At 52.1% G+C, this 15,420-nt stretch overlaps 4 protein-coding genes across 4 annotated transcripts; 2 read left to right on the top strand and 2 right to left on the bottom strand.

The window, feature by feature from the left end:
• Window positions 1–787: 787 nt before the first annotated feature.
• Window positions 788–5,829, bottom strand: BBA_03531 (Sec7 domain-containing protein; the record flags this gene model as incomplete). Its single annotated transcript, XM_008598628.1, has 4 exons — window positions 788–1,156; window positions 1,212–2,723; window positions 2,780–5,310; window positions 5,388–5,829. The coding sequence occupies 4 exons, from the start codon at window positions 5,827–5,829 to the stop codon at window positions 788–790; spliced, it is 4,854 nt and encodes a 1,617-aa protein (XP_008596850.1).
• A 945-nt stretch (window positions 5,830–6,774) lies between these two features.
• BBA_03530 (mannan polymerase II complex ANP1 subunit) lies at window positions 6,775–8,507 on the bottom strand (the record flags this gene model as incomplete). Its single annotated transcript, XM_008598627.1, has 5 exons — window positions 6,775–7,071; window positions 7,127–7,222; window positions 7,278–7,597; window positions 7,654–8,333; window positions 8,431–8,507. The coding sequence occupies 5 exons, from the start codon at window positions 8,505–8,507 to the stop codon at window positions 6,775–6,777; spliced, it is 1,470 nt and encodes a 489-aa protein (XP_008596849.1).
• Window positions 8,508–10,690: 2,183 nt separating this feature from the next.
• On the top strand, window positions 10,691–11,594 carry BBA_03529 (3' exoribonuclease; the record flags this gene model as incomplete). The annotated part of the gene is made up of 2 exons (XM_008598626.1): window positions 10,691–10,808; window positions 10,861–11,594. The coding sequence occupies 2 exons, from the start codon at window positions 10,691–10,693 to the stop codon at window positions 11,592–11,594; spliced, it is 852 nt and encodes a 283-aa protein (XP_008596848.1).
• Window positions 11,595–12,475: 881 nt separating this feature from the next.
• BBA_03528 (ubiquitin-protein ligase (Asi3)) lies at window positions 12,476–15,403 on the top strand (the record flags this gene model as incomplete). The annotated part of the gene is made up of 1 exon (XM_008598625.1): window positions 12,476–15,403. The coding sequence occupies one exon, from the start codon at window positions 12,476–12,478 to the stop codon at window positions 15,401–15,403; it is 2,928 nt and encodes a 975-aa protein (XP_008596847.1).
• Window positions 15,404–15,420: the final 17 nt, after the last annotated feature.

The following is a 15,420-nucleotide window of genomic DNA, read 5'->3' as shown; positions in this document are numbered from 1 at the left end:
CAGAGTTTCTGTTGATTGAGCCACTCGACTCTCAATTCGAAAGAGCAATGCGCTGAGGATGGCGCCGTGCTCATTGTGATGATGTCACTTAAAAAGCCCGGACCCTGTGACCATTCGAAGCGAACTTGGTCGCGCAACCGCCCCACCTTGTCCAGCGATGTAAGTGAGATGAGACGAGCCTTTGCCATCTCTGAGGAAAGAGACCATGGAGACTATCATATTTTAGTAGACGTATTAGTTGTGATTCTAAATATAACAAAAAAGAGCAGACATTATATATACAATGTGACGCCAAAGTACAGGCCCCCAAACGAGTAAATACGCATCAATCCAGTAAATGTAGGAATCTAGGCCTTGGCCGCAGTAGCCAGCATGAGAATTGCGGGTGCCGGGTGTAATAGCGCCTTTATGATAGTCATTTTAGCCCAAGGATCCCTTTGAATGCTGAAAGAATATTCATCTTGCATCCCTGATTTCAGACTGCAGCGTCACCCGTTGACGAGAGACAATGAGATCTAAGACTGAACTAGCTGGAATGTCTTGGCAGAAGGTTTCGTTCCATCATCACCTCAAGCAATCGTCCGCTAATCCTAGACACCCTTCTTCTATTTATGCTCATGCTCTCTTTCATCATCTCAAGCTTACATAGGACCTTTACACCATCCCCGCTGTCAATATATACAGTATATCAGCGCCAGACCCCCGCCGCAAAGAAAGATGATAGATTTTGGAGCCGCGCATGTATTATGCATGCCCTTCTGGCTCGCAAATATCAAATCTCCTCATTTCAGTCCACATCTTGCTCCTCTTTATCCGCCTGTTCGACTTGCTGTGTTTCTTCAGTAGCCCGCCCCTCATCTGGGCCTGCCTTGGTGGCATCTTGGCCAACCTTTGTCTCCTCTTGGCCCCCTGCCTCCTGCGGAGCATCGACTTCTGCGCTTGCCACGGCATCATTTGCGCCACCCGTCGGCTTGGGTTCCGGCTCGTCTGGCGCGGGTGCTATTTCGGCTCGCAGATCCGGCAAGAATCGGTCCACACGCTTCCAGGTCTCCTTCCACATCTCTTTTTTAGTGGAGTCTTCCGTCTGGGGCACCAAGACTCCGTTGCTCTCCATGAAGAGGATCACATTTTTAAGATTCTCTCGAACGGCTTCCTCCTATAGTAACGATTAGCATATTGCCTGGTTGAGGGCATAATCATGTGGCACTTACCAGAGTGTCACCTTGTCCGCTATTCTTGAGACGGTCCATGATTTCAATAATCTTAATCCACAAAGGCAGCAGCCCGTCCCATTCAGCGAGCAGCGTTAGATAGTGTAGGAAAACTTTGCAAAGTAAGGACGTAGCCTGCACGCGTAGCTTGCTCATGCCATCACGATCGGCCGAAAACACCTCAGGCTTCAGCAGGCGAAGAATGAGGGGGAACAGGACCTTGCTGAAAATAGCTGTCCATTCCTGCGGGTCGTTGGTGGTAAGTTTCGCTGAGAGGAGCGAGCGATGTAGCGAAGAGAATGCCAGCTGGCGAACCTCTCGGCACGGATTTCCACACTGATGCATCATGGATTGAAAGATGGGCAGCCAGTATGCGGACCAGGCTTCACCGCTTTCCAGCTGCGACTGCTGTATTAGCTGCGGCACAATGGCAGTCATACTGTAGAGGCTGTCAATAGCTTTGCAGCCACGTTCAACTGCTGCTTTGTCAACCTTGGCTTCTCTTCGTGACGCGTCGTGACGCCGCCTTTCTTGCTCTGCTTGCTTCTCTGGTGAGGCCAGTGGATTCGCGCTCGAGGCAAATTGGTCGAGCAGAGCAACAGCCGCCATGTAATTGTCTGCCATGATGGCCGGAGGAGAACCAGACGTTCCTTTCTCGAGTATCTCAAAGACTTGCGCCGCAGATTCGCGGCTGGTGGCGAGAACGCGAAGTGTTGCCCAAAAGTCAGGCGATGTCATCATTTCGCTTCGCAAAGGACCTGGTTCCTCGGTACAAGCAGCCAAACCATTAAGAATAGTGCTTGAAGTCCTGGCAAGCACATCCTGAGGTAGGCCCGAAATGGTGTGGAGTAGTCTGGGAACATTGACAATCTCGTGATCGTATCCGTCCTTCAGTATACGTAGTCCGTAAAAGACAGCCCGAGAAACAGTGATGGCATGCCACTGAGATGAGTGGCGCAATATTCCTTGCACCGTTTGGAAGACAAGCTCCGCCATTTCTTCGACTGACTCAGAGTCCCTGGTAGCCAAAATCGTAGCGAATTCGAGAATATATGCAACCGAAGGATCATACTTGAGAGGCCCCGACGCTGCTATGTGCCCACTGGGAGGTGGATTCGGTATATTGTCTTGCTTGACGCTCATGATCGTTGCGCTGTCATCATCTGGGAGCTGGCCAAGAAGACCAGAGACAATCAGCTTCGTAGTAGCAACAGGTAGTTTTGCAACGTTTTGGAAGACATTTCCGAGTTTGCAGGAGTTGATGCAGTCGACCGTGCACAAAGTGCTCTCTAGCTCCTCATCTGATGGCTCGGGAGGATCATCTGCCGCGTAGCTGGAGATGTATGAGGTGAATGCAGAGAAGAAACCAGTCTCGGGCGACCGCGCTCCGCGGTCAATAACCTGCGACGGCGACTGAAGAGGAATGTTGGGCAGGCCAAGAGCAGGAAGGTCAGGTGAGCCAAACTGGGACGCCAGCGAGTTTGCAAAAAGGTTGACCCATATACGAATGATCTGTGACTTGGGTTAGTCTGCGCGGCAGGTGTGAAATTTCGAGAAGATTGACTCACATGTTTCCAGCTATTCTTGATGATGTGCTCACTGCCAGTAACGACACGGAAGAGAACGAGCGTGGCAAGCTGAGCGCGGAAGTCACGGCCAAGCTTGACAGCCAACTCACTTACCATGACACTGGTCTCGCCTACCTGGACCTCCGTGTTCAGTGCTGTGTTGAACGTTGTGTCTGTTGCTAGTTTCGTCATATAGCTGAGGCAGTAGACGATCTGGTCGAGGGCCTCCACATTATTGTATTTGGCGGCAATACGAGCACATTCGTCAAAACCAGTTACTATTCTGGCGAAGACGGCGTCGTCACTGGCAGACATGAAGACGTATGAAAGGGTAGAAACGATCGGTTTCCATGTTGCTGCGAACATATCGGCATCGTAGATATTCGTGTCACAGAGAACGAGATTGCCGGCTGGCTCGGTCTTCAACAAAAGCTCCCTCCAAGCGTAGTCGAACGCGTGCTGATTATCGTGCTCATCTGGCAGGATGATTTCATTCGAATTGATCGAGTCATAAATGTCAGAAAGGTATTCGGGCGAAAAGTTCTTGCCATCGTTGACGCCGCGAAGATTTCGTGAAAATTCTTCAACAGTCATGCGCCTATTGGCCTTGATGGTGGGGTTATGCTGGTCGGTATTCAGCAAAATAATTGCATAGCTCAGGACGTAAGCGGCATCCTTGTTCGCAACCTGCTCAGGAGTATCGCAGGTACAGTACTTCTCAGAGAAGCTTTCGACAATGTTGGCAATGAGCTGTGCTTCACCAGGGAGACGAAAAGACTCCAAGAGTAGTCGAAGTCCTTCGTCGAGGCGCTTTCCGGAAAAGTCAAAGAGATCCAAAAATTCTTTAAGGACTTGTTCGTTTCCAGTCTTTGAGAGATATTCGCCAAGAACAGATTTGGACACTCGTGACGTTTCTTTCAAGAATGCAGCCACTTCTTTAGGATCCCGCGCGCTGTTCAAAATGCCTTGCGCCTCCAGATATCCAAGGCCATTCTTTGGTTTCTCATTGAACATGCTCGTACCTTTGATAATGATCTTCTTTCTCCGGCGCTGCTCTCGCAGAACATCAGACTGAACATAGCCATCTGTGACAGGATTCTTGTCCAGTCGCTCAGCGATGAACTGAATATATCTCAAAAGAGCATCGAGACAGAGGGGAGGAACACTTGTGGTGCTCCAAGTGGCGGAGTCGGGCAGAGCATTACGAGAAAGCAGCCCAATCATGTCCTCGCACAAGTCAGCTCTGTCAACGTCGCAGTCATAGTTGACGAAAAGTTCGACCATAAACGTAGGCATCCGTGAAAGCACACCAATGCTTTCAACCATGGCCTGTCTAGCATCTGGCTTGCGTGAGCCACCTTCTAAACCAAGCTTTTGTCTGTCTTTAACAGGGACCGGTGTGGCACGGCCGCTACCAGCTTGAGAAGATGGGGGCTTGACAAGCTTTGGCGTTTCCGGAATACCTGCGAAAAGAGAAGCCTCGATGCCCATATCACGAGGGATGGGAACGGTAGGATGCAAGCAGGCCACCAGGTAAGAAAGGAACAACTCCTGCTGCAGCTTCAAAACGCCGCGGCACGTGGCAAGCATCGTTCCTGCGACGATGAGAGACTCCTGGAGGATGGCCATGTTGTCCGATCGAACTAGCTGGAATAAATAAGAACACAGCTTGTCCTCTGCGATAGTTGCTAGAGCAGGATGTCGCGCAATAAAAGGCCCAGCTACTTCAAAAGCCACGTGAATGATTCTAAGCGCCATGACTCTCATGGTGTCGGTGTGATGTCTGTCATTCGGGTCCAGGAAATTGACCAAAACACGGAAAAGCTCGCGGACGGACGGTAATGAGTACGGTTTCAAGTCCACTGACTCCGAATCATCGCTCGCTTCACTCCCACCGTCATTTTTGGGCTCAGCAGCCGCGGTAGCTTGTTTGTCTTGTTCGGAGTCGATCGCGACTGGCTGTTTCTGGGACTCTTCGGGCGTCGGTGTTGACGTCGAGTCGCGCTGTTCAGGAGTGGTGGCAGATGCATGTGTCTCCATGTGCAAGGTATCATCCTTTTGGTCAAAGGCATCGGACTCGTCGCGGATTTCAACGTCGAGGTGCTTCACATCCTCAAAAATGATCTGGCACATTCTGACCATGGCAGCCTCGGCAGTTCTGCGCAGGACAGGGGAGAAGCGCGGCTGAGAGCAGATGGCGAGACCACGGCCCATCATGTCGCAGACGCTCTCATCGCTCAGTATGTCACCACCTGGGCCGGACATCATGTCCTCCATGAGGTTGAGAATCATGAGAAGAACAACTTCTCCCTGCGCCGAATCGCTGACGTCAAATTGGCAATGTGTTACAGCAGAGGATAGAGACTGCATAGCAAGCGCAAAACGTGGCGAGCTGGCGCAGACGAAGCCGTATGCCAGAAACTTTCGGAGCGCTCCGAGGGCGAGGATCGTAATGGGCGCGGCGGTGCCCTTTGCTTGAATGACTAGTAGAAAAGGAGCGAGAAGTGCCGGCGCATCAAAGGTGCGAATATCTACGCACGAAATGGTCAGTATCCGTTGATTTAAGCTTTTTTTAAAAAGAAAAAAGGCGAGAGGTTCGTCATCATACCTTTGACGCCAGCAATATCGTGACGCAAGGCACCAAACCCCGATATCATGGGATCGTCCTGCATGCTCTTGCCCTTTTGCCCGCGAAGACCCCATCTTGTGTTTATTGTAAGATCCTGATTGTCGGAGCCAGGGCCCCCTGCGTGTGACTTGCGCCTGGGCTTGGAGCTGGAGCTCGGCGCCCCAAGGCTAATGGGATTGGGGTTGCCGCCTAGAATGGCCGAGACGGACGAGTGCGGTGAGCGGGCATGCTTCTGGATTGCCGAAGTGATCGATATACATTCGGAGATGACGAGAGAGACGGGGTCGACGGCGACAGAGACAGGACGGCTGCGATACTGCATTCGAGGAGCGTCAATGTGCAGAATCTCAGCCTCTAGAGGCGGCCCGACGGGGAGATTGGGCTCCATGGCTGCGGGAGGAAGCTTGGCATCGCGGCTCATGATCTGTGCTGAACAAAAGGAAAGAATCGAAAACCGTATTAGCAAGACGGCGGGAGGTGCTGAAGAAGAACTGAAAAATGGCCGCGGCGAGGGGGGCGATCGTCGGCGGCGAGCTAAGACGAATAGAGCTCGCTCAGGGGCGGAAACAAGTAGAGGGAACCGATGAATCGGCTAGCAGCGTGAACAGAGAGTTTGTGTCTCTCGAAAAGCATAGGAGAAGTGCCACGAATCGTAGTTGGGGCACCAATGGCGGGCTGCTAACTGGTGATGCCTCAGGGAAGCTGTCTGGAGCAGTTGTGCATATACTGTGGCAGTTGGCTAGCTGCAGGCTGGCAATGGTGTAAAGCCGCTGGCAGCAATTGGCCCGCCCCGGGTCCCGCTGCATCGGCGGAGCCTCATCCACAATACGTGTTAATAATTTTTAGGCGGCCGCAGCTTACTAACGTAAACCGCATTAGTAGCGAATCTACTGTGCTGAGGACACATTGAAAATGTTGGAGAATCGCGTCTTAAGTGACGGAGACTTTGGCAATTATTTGCATCGACTGCAATGCAGGCAGAGACTCCCGCGACAATACACGTTCACCTTACGTTATCAGAAACCACAAATGACAACTAAATCTTCTATGAATTGCCAGCCTAGACTCTAAATTTCCAAATCTTTCTCGCCGTCATCCTATCTTTTTGTCCTAAAAACGCCGCTGAAAATAGTGAGCTGTAGGCATAGTCTCCTACCGTCTACGTCCCTTTGCTGGGCGGGGCCAGTAATGGTGCAGAGACCCATCGCTCCAATGCGAGAATATAGTACTGTACAAATAAAAATGAAAGAAAAGAGAAAACCAAAACAAAAGTGCCGCTGGCACGTGGCTGGGCGCCCAACGATCCAATCCTATTCCATCTGTCAATAATGAATCGCTTCATCGCTGCGTCAAACCGTCAAGCCACTTATTTGCCGCCAGCGGCGTCCGCAGCCTTGGCAGCGGCACCCTTTGGCTCTTGCGCTGCCAGTCCGGCCTTGGGCTCTTGTACTGCCTGGCCAGCCTTGGGCTCTTCCGCTGCCTGGCCAGCCTTAGGCACTTGCGCTGCCTGGTCAGCCTTGCGCTGAGACTCAAGGCTTTGCATCTGAACCTTGTCTTGTTCCCACTCCCTCTGGCTGTCACCAAAGGTCTCTTTGAGCGTCTGCTCCTTGAGCCTCCTCTCTTCCTCTTCCTTCTCCTTGAGTTTTCGCTCAGCCTCCATTTCCTGCCGACGTTTGTTAGTCACTCTATTGATAGTATCAAGGAATGAATCTTCGTACCTCCATGTGCTTAACATCGTCCACACTAGGCTCGTAAAGATGCCAAATGGTGTAGTGAGGCAGTCCAACCACGGAAAACTTCATCTTTCTCGCCATCTACATTCTCGGTTAATACTTTAGGATCCAGGAACCGCATTTGAAGTCTTTTTACCTTGCCAAACCCTTCAGTCTCAGCGTGCTTCTCAAAGCTAAAGGCTGGGAAATGGACACCACTGCGGAATACCTTTGCCTTAGCTAGAATACTGACACCACCGACGCCGTCGATTTCCATTTCCATGTCGGGGTCGCCGTAGGGATCGCGGAGATAGGCAAGGTGCGGTCTCCAGGTAGCGTACTCGGCATATCCTTCGACAATTACAGCATCTTCATCCAAGGTGTCGGCAAGCGCGAGAGCCGTCTCAGACTCTTGCCAAGAGTTCAAGTCGTACGGCTGCTCGCCGCCAAGCCAGTCGGGTAGGGGTCGCCAGACGTCTAAGTCATAGTTAGCACGGAATTCCATAGTAGCAATAGTCCATAGATGAACTCACTAGGTACGATAACATCCTTGTTGTGCCGCATCAGATCCTCAAGAATGGTGAAGGGGGCTGTCTCGACATCAACATCTCGCCAATAGACCCACGAATGGTATGGGCGAAGAGCGGCACTGAGAAGCCAGTTTCTGGCCTGGGCCATGAGTTTTCTACGGCTGGCCTGGGCGGCGAAACCATGACGACTTTCAACGTCCTGGTTGACCTTTTGACCAAAGTCCTTTTCGATGATGGAAATCTCTCCATAAGGTTGTCTGGGGTCATCATCATTTTGGATCAAATTCATGTTGTCGACCAATAGTTGAAGTGTGTTGTCCTTGGAGTCGGAAACCAGGAAAGCCAGATCAATCAGGTTGTGCGGGTAGGTAAAATTGCGCAGATGCGAGAAGAACATGGGCAGATGCGCGGACGCATCACGGAGCGGGACGCAGAGAAGAATGCGCTCTTCTCTCTCCCATCCTCGGGCAGTTCCGCCAACGCTGTTCAGATCGTAGTACCGCACAGTTTCGAGGTCGAAGTCGGGGTCGCCACCGAGGAAACCCAGTGAAAAGACAGACGCGATCGAGATCGAGGGTCTGAAAAATAGGCATAGCGCTGTGACTAAAACAGCCGCAATGCCGATGCGCACAAGAAGCTTTCTGCGACGGCGAGACGCGGGACCGCCTGCGCGAGGTTGGAATCTACACATAGCAAAAAGTTGTTGTTAGCGTGTGTATCGTGAGAAGACAGCGGAAACATTCGAAGCGCCTGACGGGCTTGCATAGTGGTAAAGCTTACCTGTGCGGCGAGATATCAAAGGTATCACCTCTTGGGTAGCCATTGGCAAACCCTCCGGAGTGATGTCTGGGCATCATCGTGATGGTCGGCTTGGGCAAGTAACGAGTGTCTCGTTTTCAAACTATTACCCCTTGCTGACGCGCAAGTTGAGCGGCGTCTGCGGGCTCCGGCAGAGTCGGGGATCTAGAGACCAATGCAGCAGTTGCACACCAGCTGAGAGATTCAACTTGATACGGAAAATGCGCACGCAGCGATGCGTGATTATCCTGGGTGCGCTGGCGCTGGGCGTCGAGATTATAAAGATGCAAAAGGCCAGTGTCCGAAATCAATCGTGGCAGCTTCTGCCAGGTGTTGCGCTACGCTGCTAATTTTTGGTCGCCCCTGCGTAACTAGGTAGCCTCTACCTGGGTACCTTAGGTACTCGGTAGGTAAGGGGCGAAGTACCAGATTGTACCTAGAGATTCGCTGAAGATACCTGGGAGGGGTCTTTGTGTTAACCAGAGATACTAGCGTAATGCGACAAGCAGAAGTATCCCAAAATGCCCCGCAAGTATCTTCGACCACGAGCAGTCATCCATTGATCCATCAGATACCCCTGAAGCAACACGAAATTGGCGCCAGCCACTGAGAGTCGCTCCCCGCGCTAACAGCATTTGGTACCTTCTTATCAAGTTGTGAGTACAGTTTGCTCATTGCTGTGGGCTTTGTGTTATGAGAACTTTTGATACAACATGGCGATCACTTGTTCGAGTCAATCCAACATGACGATACCTTCTTCGAGTAGTGTTAATAAAATCATATCATTACGAGAGATAAAATTTGGTATGCGTAGCCGCCAGCCGAGTTGCAAATGTGCAAAGGCACGCGATCAAATCCAATCGCACCGTCACTCCAATGAACCGAAGCTGCACAGTAACTGCATGGATATAATAATGTGGTATTCTTTGATTGTATCTTCTTCATGTTTCCTGTGTTCGATACAGTGGTCTACGATTGCAGTTCTCTGCTAAAAGATGTCTACAGGTCTATATGTCATGGTTAGCGATTTGACTACCACAGAGCTGTACAATGATTTATGTGCAAACGATTTGATCAGACAAGCCGCTTTACTCAGCCATCCCAGCCGGCCCGGCGCAGCCATGGCACCAAAACGGTGCCAAAGCCGAACCAAGCACGAAAGTAGAATGACGCCAATTAAGCAACTCCACAACTTTCGTCGCGAACCCAAGAGTCTGCTCTAGTGCGGGAGGGCTACTCGGCCAGGATGATTAGTAGAATGGATAGAACTTGTTGTCATCAGGTCGTGTGGTAATTGGTAATTGAATTGGTGCAGAACATGGCGGGAATGCCTACCTATTGCGACAATGACACACACGATGTTCGCTCGGGGTCACCTACATCTTCGATATGGTTAGCTAGGTGCCGCAATAGAAGTGTGCATGTTAAAGACGAGGGGGAAGATGTTATCAGAGATCTTGGTTTGGTAAATTAGGAGTCATCAGGGGGTTCAGAAGCAGAACTGATGTAAAGGTTTCTCATCACGGACATTTTGACCGGAAAGCGGAGGGCAAAATAGAAGAGACAGGCAATACTCGACTTACCAATACAAGGAAGAAAAGTTGTACACTGATGGTCAGATACAAGCTACACCTAGTCACGTAGTACTATTTCGACGATTAGCTGGGCTCAGTGTGCACCATGGTCCGAGGCCATCCAGCGCTTGCGTCGAGAGGAGCGTGGTCAGATGGTAGTGCATGTTTGTTCAAACGCTCAGGTGTTCGCGGGAACAGTGGTGAGAATATCATCATTTGACCTCGCGACGCTGCGATACCAGAGGCCATCGGATGCGAGAAGCTTACCCTTTCACGATGAGCACTGCAGCATGCTCCTCACAGCAGCAGCGGCTCTTGAAGCCACCGGTTGCATGTCGAGCTTCGATATCGAAGTATTCACAGCCAACGGCAATTGCAGAGCGCCGCTGTATCGAATTGCGGCCGAGGATATGCAAAGTGAAGCGTTGTGGAAAATGGGAGAGAAAGAAAAAATCAGGTAATATTTAAAGATCCGCTAGCCCAAGTTCAAATATGGGGCGACTCGTTATAAGCATTGGCAGAGATTTTGGCAAATCGCTGGCCCCGCTAATTAAATGTATGCAACTGCTGCTTGGTCGGAGCTTCAATTTCTTGCAATCCAGCTCTGATTCAAATCATCGCAGGGCTTAGTTGAAGCGGTACCACACCTTTAATATATAAGTTATATAATGGCTGATAGAAGGAGAGTGAATGGCCCGTCGGGCGCAACGGTGCCTCCTGTCTACGACGACGAAGATGTTGTTTCCACCCAAAGAACGCGGCCTGCGAATGGCATCCGAGCTATCTGTAAGTTTTTTGTAGTTAATGATGCTGGAAATAACTTGCTGACTGGCCTTAGACCTGAAAACTGGTGTCACACCTTCTGCATCTGGCTCTGCTTACTTGGAGTTTGAACCCAGAGAGGGCTACTCAGGGTCTGGCATGAAGCTCACATGTACAGTACATGGTCCAAGATCACTTCCTCGATCAGCTCCATTCTCGCCTCACATGGTTCTATCAACACATGTCAAATATGCTCCATTCGCAACCAAACAACGGCGAGGCTACTTGCGCGACTCCAGTGAACGAGATCTCAGCACACATCTCGAGACAGCACTTCGCGGCACCTTAATTGCTGATCGGTGGCCCAAGAGCGGTGTTGATGTTGTCGTCACGATCATTGAAGGCGAGCTTACACGTCAAGCTGCGCAGGACCAAGGGATCGAGAGCTGGGAGATGATGAACGTTTTGAGCGGCTGCATCACCGTGGCTTCGGCAGCCATTGCTGATGCCGGCATCGATTGCGTTGACACGGTAGCGGGAGGTGTTGCTGCCATGGTCACCAAGGACAGTGACGATCAACCTGCCATTGTACTCGATCCGGTGCCTTCTGAGCATGGCCAGGTATTGGCAGCTTGCTGTGTGGCATATCTCCCTTCAAGAGACGAAATCACAAACCTCTGGTTCAAGGGGCGCCTACAGCCGTCAAATACAGAGTCACAACGGCTTCTTATATCAAGAGCGGTGCATGCAAGCAAAGGCACCTGCCAGGCCATTTCGGCATCGCTAGGTGAAGCCATAACTGTCCAATGACCAGTTAGCGAGCGAGCTTCGTCCAAGGTCGAGTCGCAGCTCCAAATCTAGATTCGCAGCTGTTGCTGGTCAAATCTGTAAATATACCCAAAAATTTGATGGACTTGGTAGAATCTCATGTGCAAGGTGAAGCAAAAGAAACATCGATGTCTACCCGAATGATTCCCGCCCTTGTGAAACCCAGGCTGCTTGGTGACGGGCGACAGTGTTTTGTAAATAATGCAGCTGCCTACGGTAATAATCGAGTATGTTTAGCTGGCCTTTGCTTGTGGCCCATTGACGACATGCGTTGACTTAGACCACTAGCTGTTTGAATCATGTAGCATAATAAAGCAGCCACAGTCTACTGCAGATATTCGAACACAGACAATGCCTGGTTTGGCTCCGACCGCGTTTTTCCACCTAAGAATGCTGGGCAGCAAAAAGGGACAGAACATCTCGAGAGCAAAGGGGAAAATGGCCCAGCTTTCAAGAGAGCTAATATTTCCTCTATCAAACGATTTATGTCGCCTTCTTTAATATAAAAGAATCGACATACCTTGTTATGAACCAGTCTAAATAGTTAGCTAGGTACCTGGTTTATCGGTTGAGTGTCAGTGCCCACCTATGTACCTACACTGGCCGTGGGTACGTCACAAATTTACAGCGCCGAACGAGTGGGCAGAATCACGCCTTCAACTGCAACACGCGAGTCTCGGCTTCCGACACATCTCACCACTCGCATCAGCGCATCGTCGCTGAGGTTTTTGGCTCGCCATCTATTATCAGTACCCGACCAGTTGTCCTTTCCGTCCATCGCCGGCCAATTTACCCGCTTCCGAACCTATAGAGTGGCTGGGCCACGCCCCGGGGTCGGAACATTCGTGATCGCCCAACGGGAAATGGAGGGGCCACCTCTTACGCCGCTGGCCCCCATCACCAGCGTCGCTAACCTCGGGGGCTGGTCCAACCTCTCGAGCTGGGCTACCAATATGACTCGCTATGCGCCGTCGTTTGATGACCTGGTCTGGGCAGGCCCCCGGATCCTCGAAAAGCTCGGCTCCTACCTTAACTTGGCCGACCAGCCTAATCCTGCGCCCAATACCGACGCTGGCCTGCTCGGGACCACATCTGCCGCATACAACCTCATGGACAGCAACACGTCCCCTGCAGCGGCTGCGGCGGTACGGGAGTCGACGGCGTTCATATCTCTGGAAAACGCACGCAACTTGGGCAGCGTCTTCTCCTACGCTACCAGCCGATGGGCCATGTCGTGCATCGCCATGGCCCTGATACTCAACCGAACACATATTTTCGCTGCCACTCGTCGCAGACTACGTCTTCAGTGGAAATCAAGACTGCTGCTTCGCTTTCTCCCCATCGTGTTCCTCGTTATACAAGTGCGCCGCCTTCTCATGTCGATGCAGTGCCAGACCTCGGCCGACTTTGCCGAGCTCCGATGGGGAGATCCGACCAAGCACTCGCGCTTCTTGCATGCACATCCGAACAACTTTTTGAATAGCCTGAGCCGCGCTCTTCTCTTCGGAGCGACGGACGAACAGTCCTGTGCAGCTATTCATATGATCCCGGTCGGAGACCAAGTTCAGACATCGAACTTGGTAGGGTCATTGTCTACTATGTGGCCGCTCTTTGGTACATTTTGCTTGAGTCACTTCATCGAGACTGTTTCATGTGCAGTCCAGGGCAGGACTCTCTCAGCAGAAACCGGCATGACGCTGTTTGAGCAATCCCTCGCCTTCGCCGAGGCGGATGCCACGATTAACAATCAGCTTGCACAGCTTAGTTGGGACACCAAACCACAGACTCAAACGACAGCTTCTTCATCCGCTTCAAATGCGGTGGTTAACATATTGACCAAGTCGATGCTGATAAAGCGAGTCAATACATCGCCTGAGGTGCTTCTCGTCGCGTTCTTATCGTCAATGACACACCTCACAAGCCATATTCTCGGGTTGTTCGATTTGCAAGCCAAATATCGACTCGTGAACACCGGTTTCTGGGGTCTTTGGTTTATGGGAAGCATTGTTTGGAGCGCTTTTTCTTTCGATCTTGATGACCCCTCATCTCAAGGCCTCCTGCGATTCCCCACCGTCTGCATTATTGGTTTCGTGCCTCACGTCTTGGTTTTAGGTGGCATCGTGCTTTGCTGCGTCATATACGGCCTTGCCTTACTGCTTTCCGCACTTTCCCCACCGCCTAATCAGGAGCGTTCTTCCATGTCCTTCTCACAGAGGCTCCTCTATGCCCACGAAAATATGCAGGCAAATGTGTCCTTTGCAGAAGTGAGAATTACGCGAGACATGGATTTCTACACAGCTCTTCTGCGTACTGGGTTTGCCGCCATAACAATGGCGAGCGAAGCTGTCTACTTGAATGAGGATAACGGTGTGAATTTAAAGCGCCACACATGGCTTGAAGAAGCTCGCTACAGAGAAGCCGAGGAGATGCAAAAGCAGTGGGTTGGACTTGGCCATGCTAGTTCGCAGTACGACCGCATTGGAGCTATTGGTCTGATACCTGTCAAGGACGGCCCGGTCATGGCCCCGAATGGCTATGCTCGCGAAAGGGCTGCGCAAAAAGTGCCCAAGGGACGCGCGGAGCGAACTTTCCGAGCCGGCGTTGGTGCAACAGATAGAAGCTCCAGATGGGTGATGGCATTCGACTTTTTCCTTAGTATCATCAAGCTCGTTGGTCGTGTCAATGCCCTCATGTTGCTATGGCTCCTGAAGCTGGTCCGCATCAAGAGACAGCCTGGCTGGCTACAGTGGCTCGCAGAGAGGCCAAAATCCGCCAAAGAAGCACCAAAGCCAGCCCAACCAAGCCAGCGCGCAAGCCGAACCATTTTCATCAGCCGCAATGACCGCGTTTCAAGAAGCGAAGGAATCGACGTCGAAGCTGAATTTAGACGCATCGGGCACAATGGAAATGAAGAGAACCTAGACACTGATTTGTACAACTACTTTGTGGAGGGTGGATGGTGGGGATCCGGAGACTCCAGCGGTGACTACGCTCCTAGCCATGCCAACGATGAGGACTGGGACGCCACCAGCGTGATTTCCCAGTCCACGTCGGCTGACGAGACTGATGACGAAATCGAGAGAAACCCGTGGGAGCCCGAGGACGATGAAGACGGCGAGGACGGCGAGGGCCAGAGGACGCCCACTCAGCGCTCATCTCGCACCACTCGCGAAAACACACCTGTGGCCGACAGCCCCATGGGCATGTCGGATCTGGCTCGCCTTCTTCGTCCCGCTAACCGCGAGGAGCGCGAGGAAGCCACCACGCTGGCAGCGCACCTCGTCAGCGACGGCGTCATGACGCGCGGCCGATTCCGTCGCCTCGAGCAGCTCCGAAGAGCTAGCATCTTGACGAGTCCACGCCGGGCGGGCGCTACGCCCACCGCCTCGCACATTGCCACGCCCGTGCCGCCTATCCGCGCGCCGGCGTCCACTCTGGCCAGCCGCGACATCCATACCAAGCTCGATCCCGACGAGGAGGAAACGCTGCTCGAGCAGCTCTTGCTGTCGCGCCGTGAGGAAGCTGCCAAGCCGCCGCCACAGACGCCGACCCGGAGCACCGGCGCCGCTTCGGACGTGGTTGCGGCTGGCAGCGGCAGCGCGCTCGTCGCCGACGATCAGGGCCCGCAGTGTGTTGTCTGCCAGAGCGCGGCACGCACCATCATTGTGTGGCCATGCCGCTGCCTGAGCCTCTGCGACGACTGCCGCGTGTCACTGGCCATGAACAACTTTGACAAGTGCGTCTGCTGCAGGCGCGATGTGCTGAGCTTTAGCAGAATATACGTTCCTTAGATGGGGAGGATGCGTCG

This window comes from Beauveria bassiana (genome assembly GCF_000280675.1).
Source record: "Beauveria bassiana ARSEF 2860 unplaced genomic scaffold BBA_S00007, whole genome shotgun sequence".
NCBI lineage: Eukaryota > Fungi > Ascomycota > Sordariomycetes > Hypocreales > Cordycipitaceae > Beauveria > Beauveria bassiana.
This window is presented reverse-complemented; position numbering and strand designations above follow the sequence as displayed.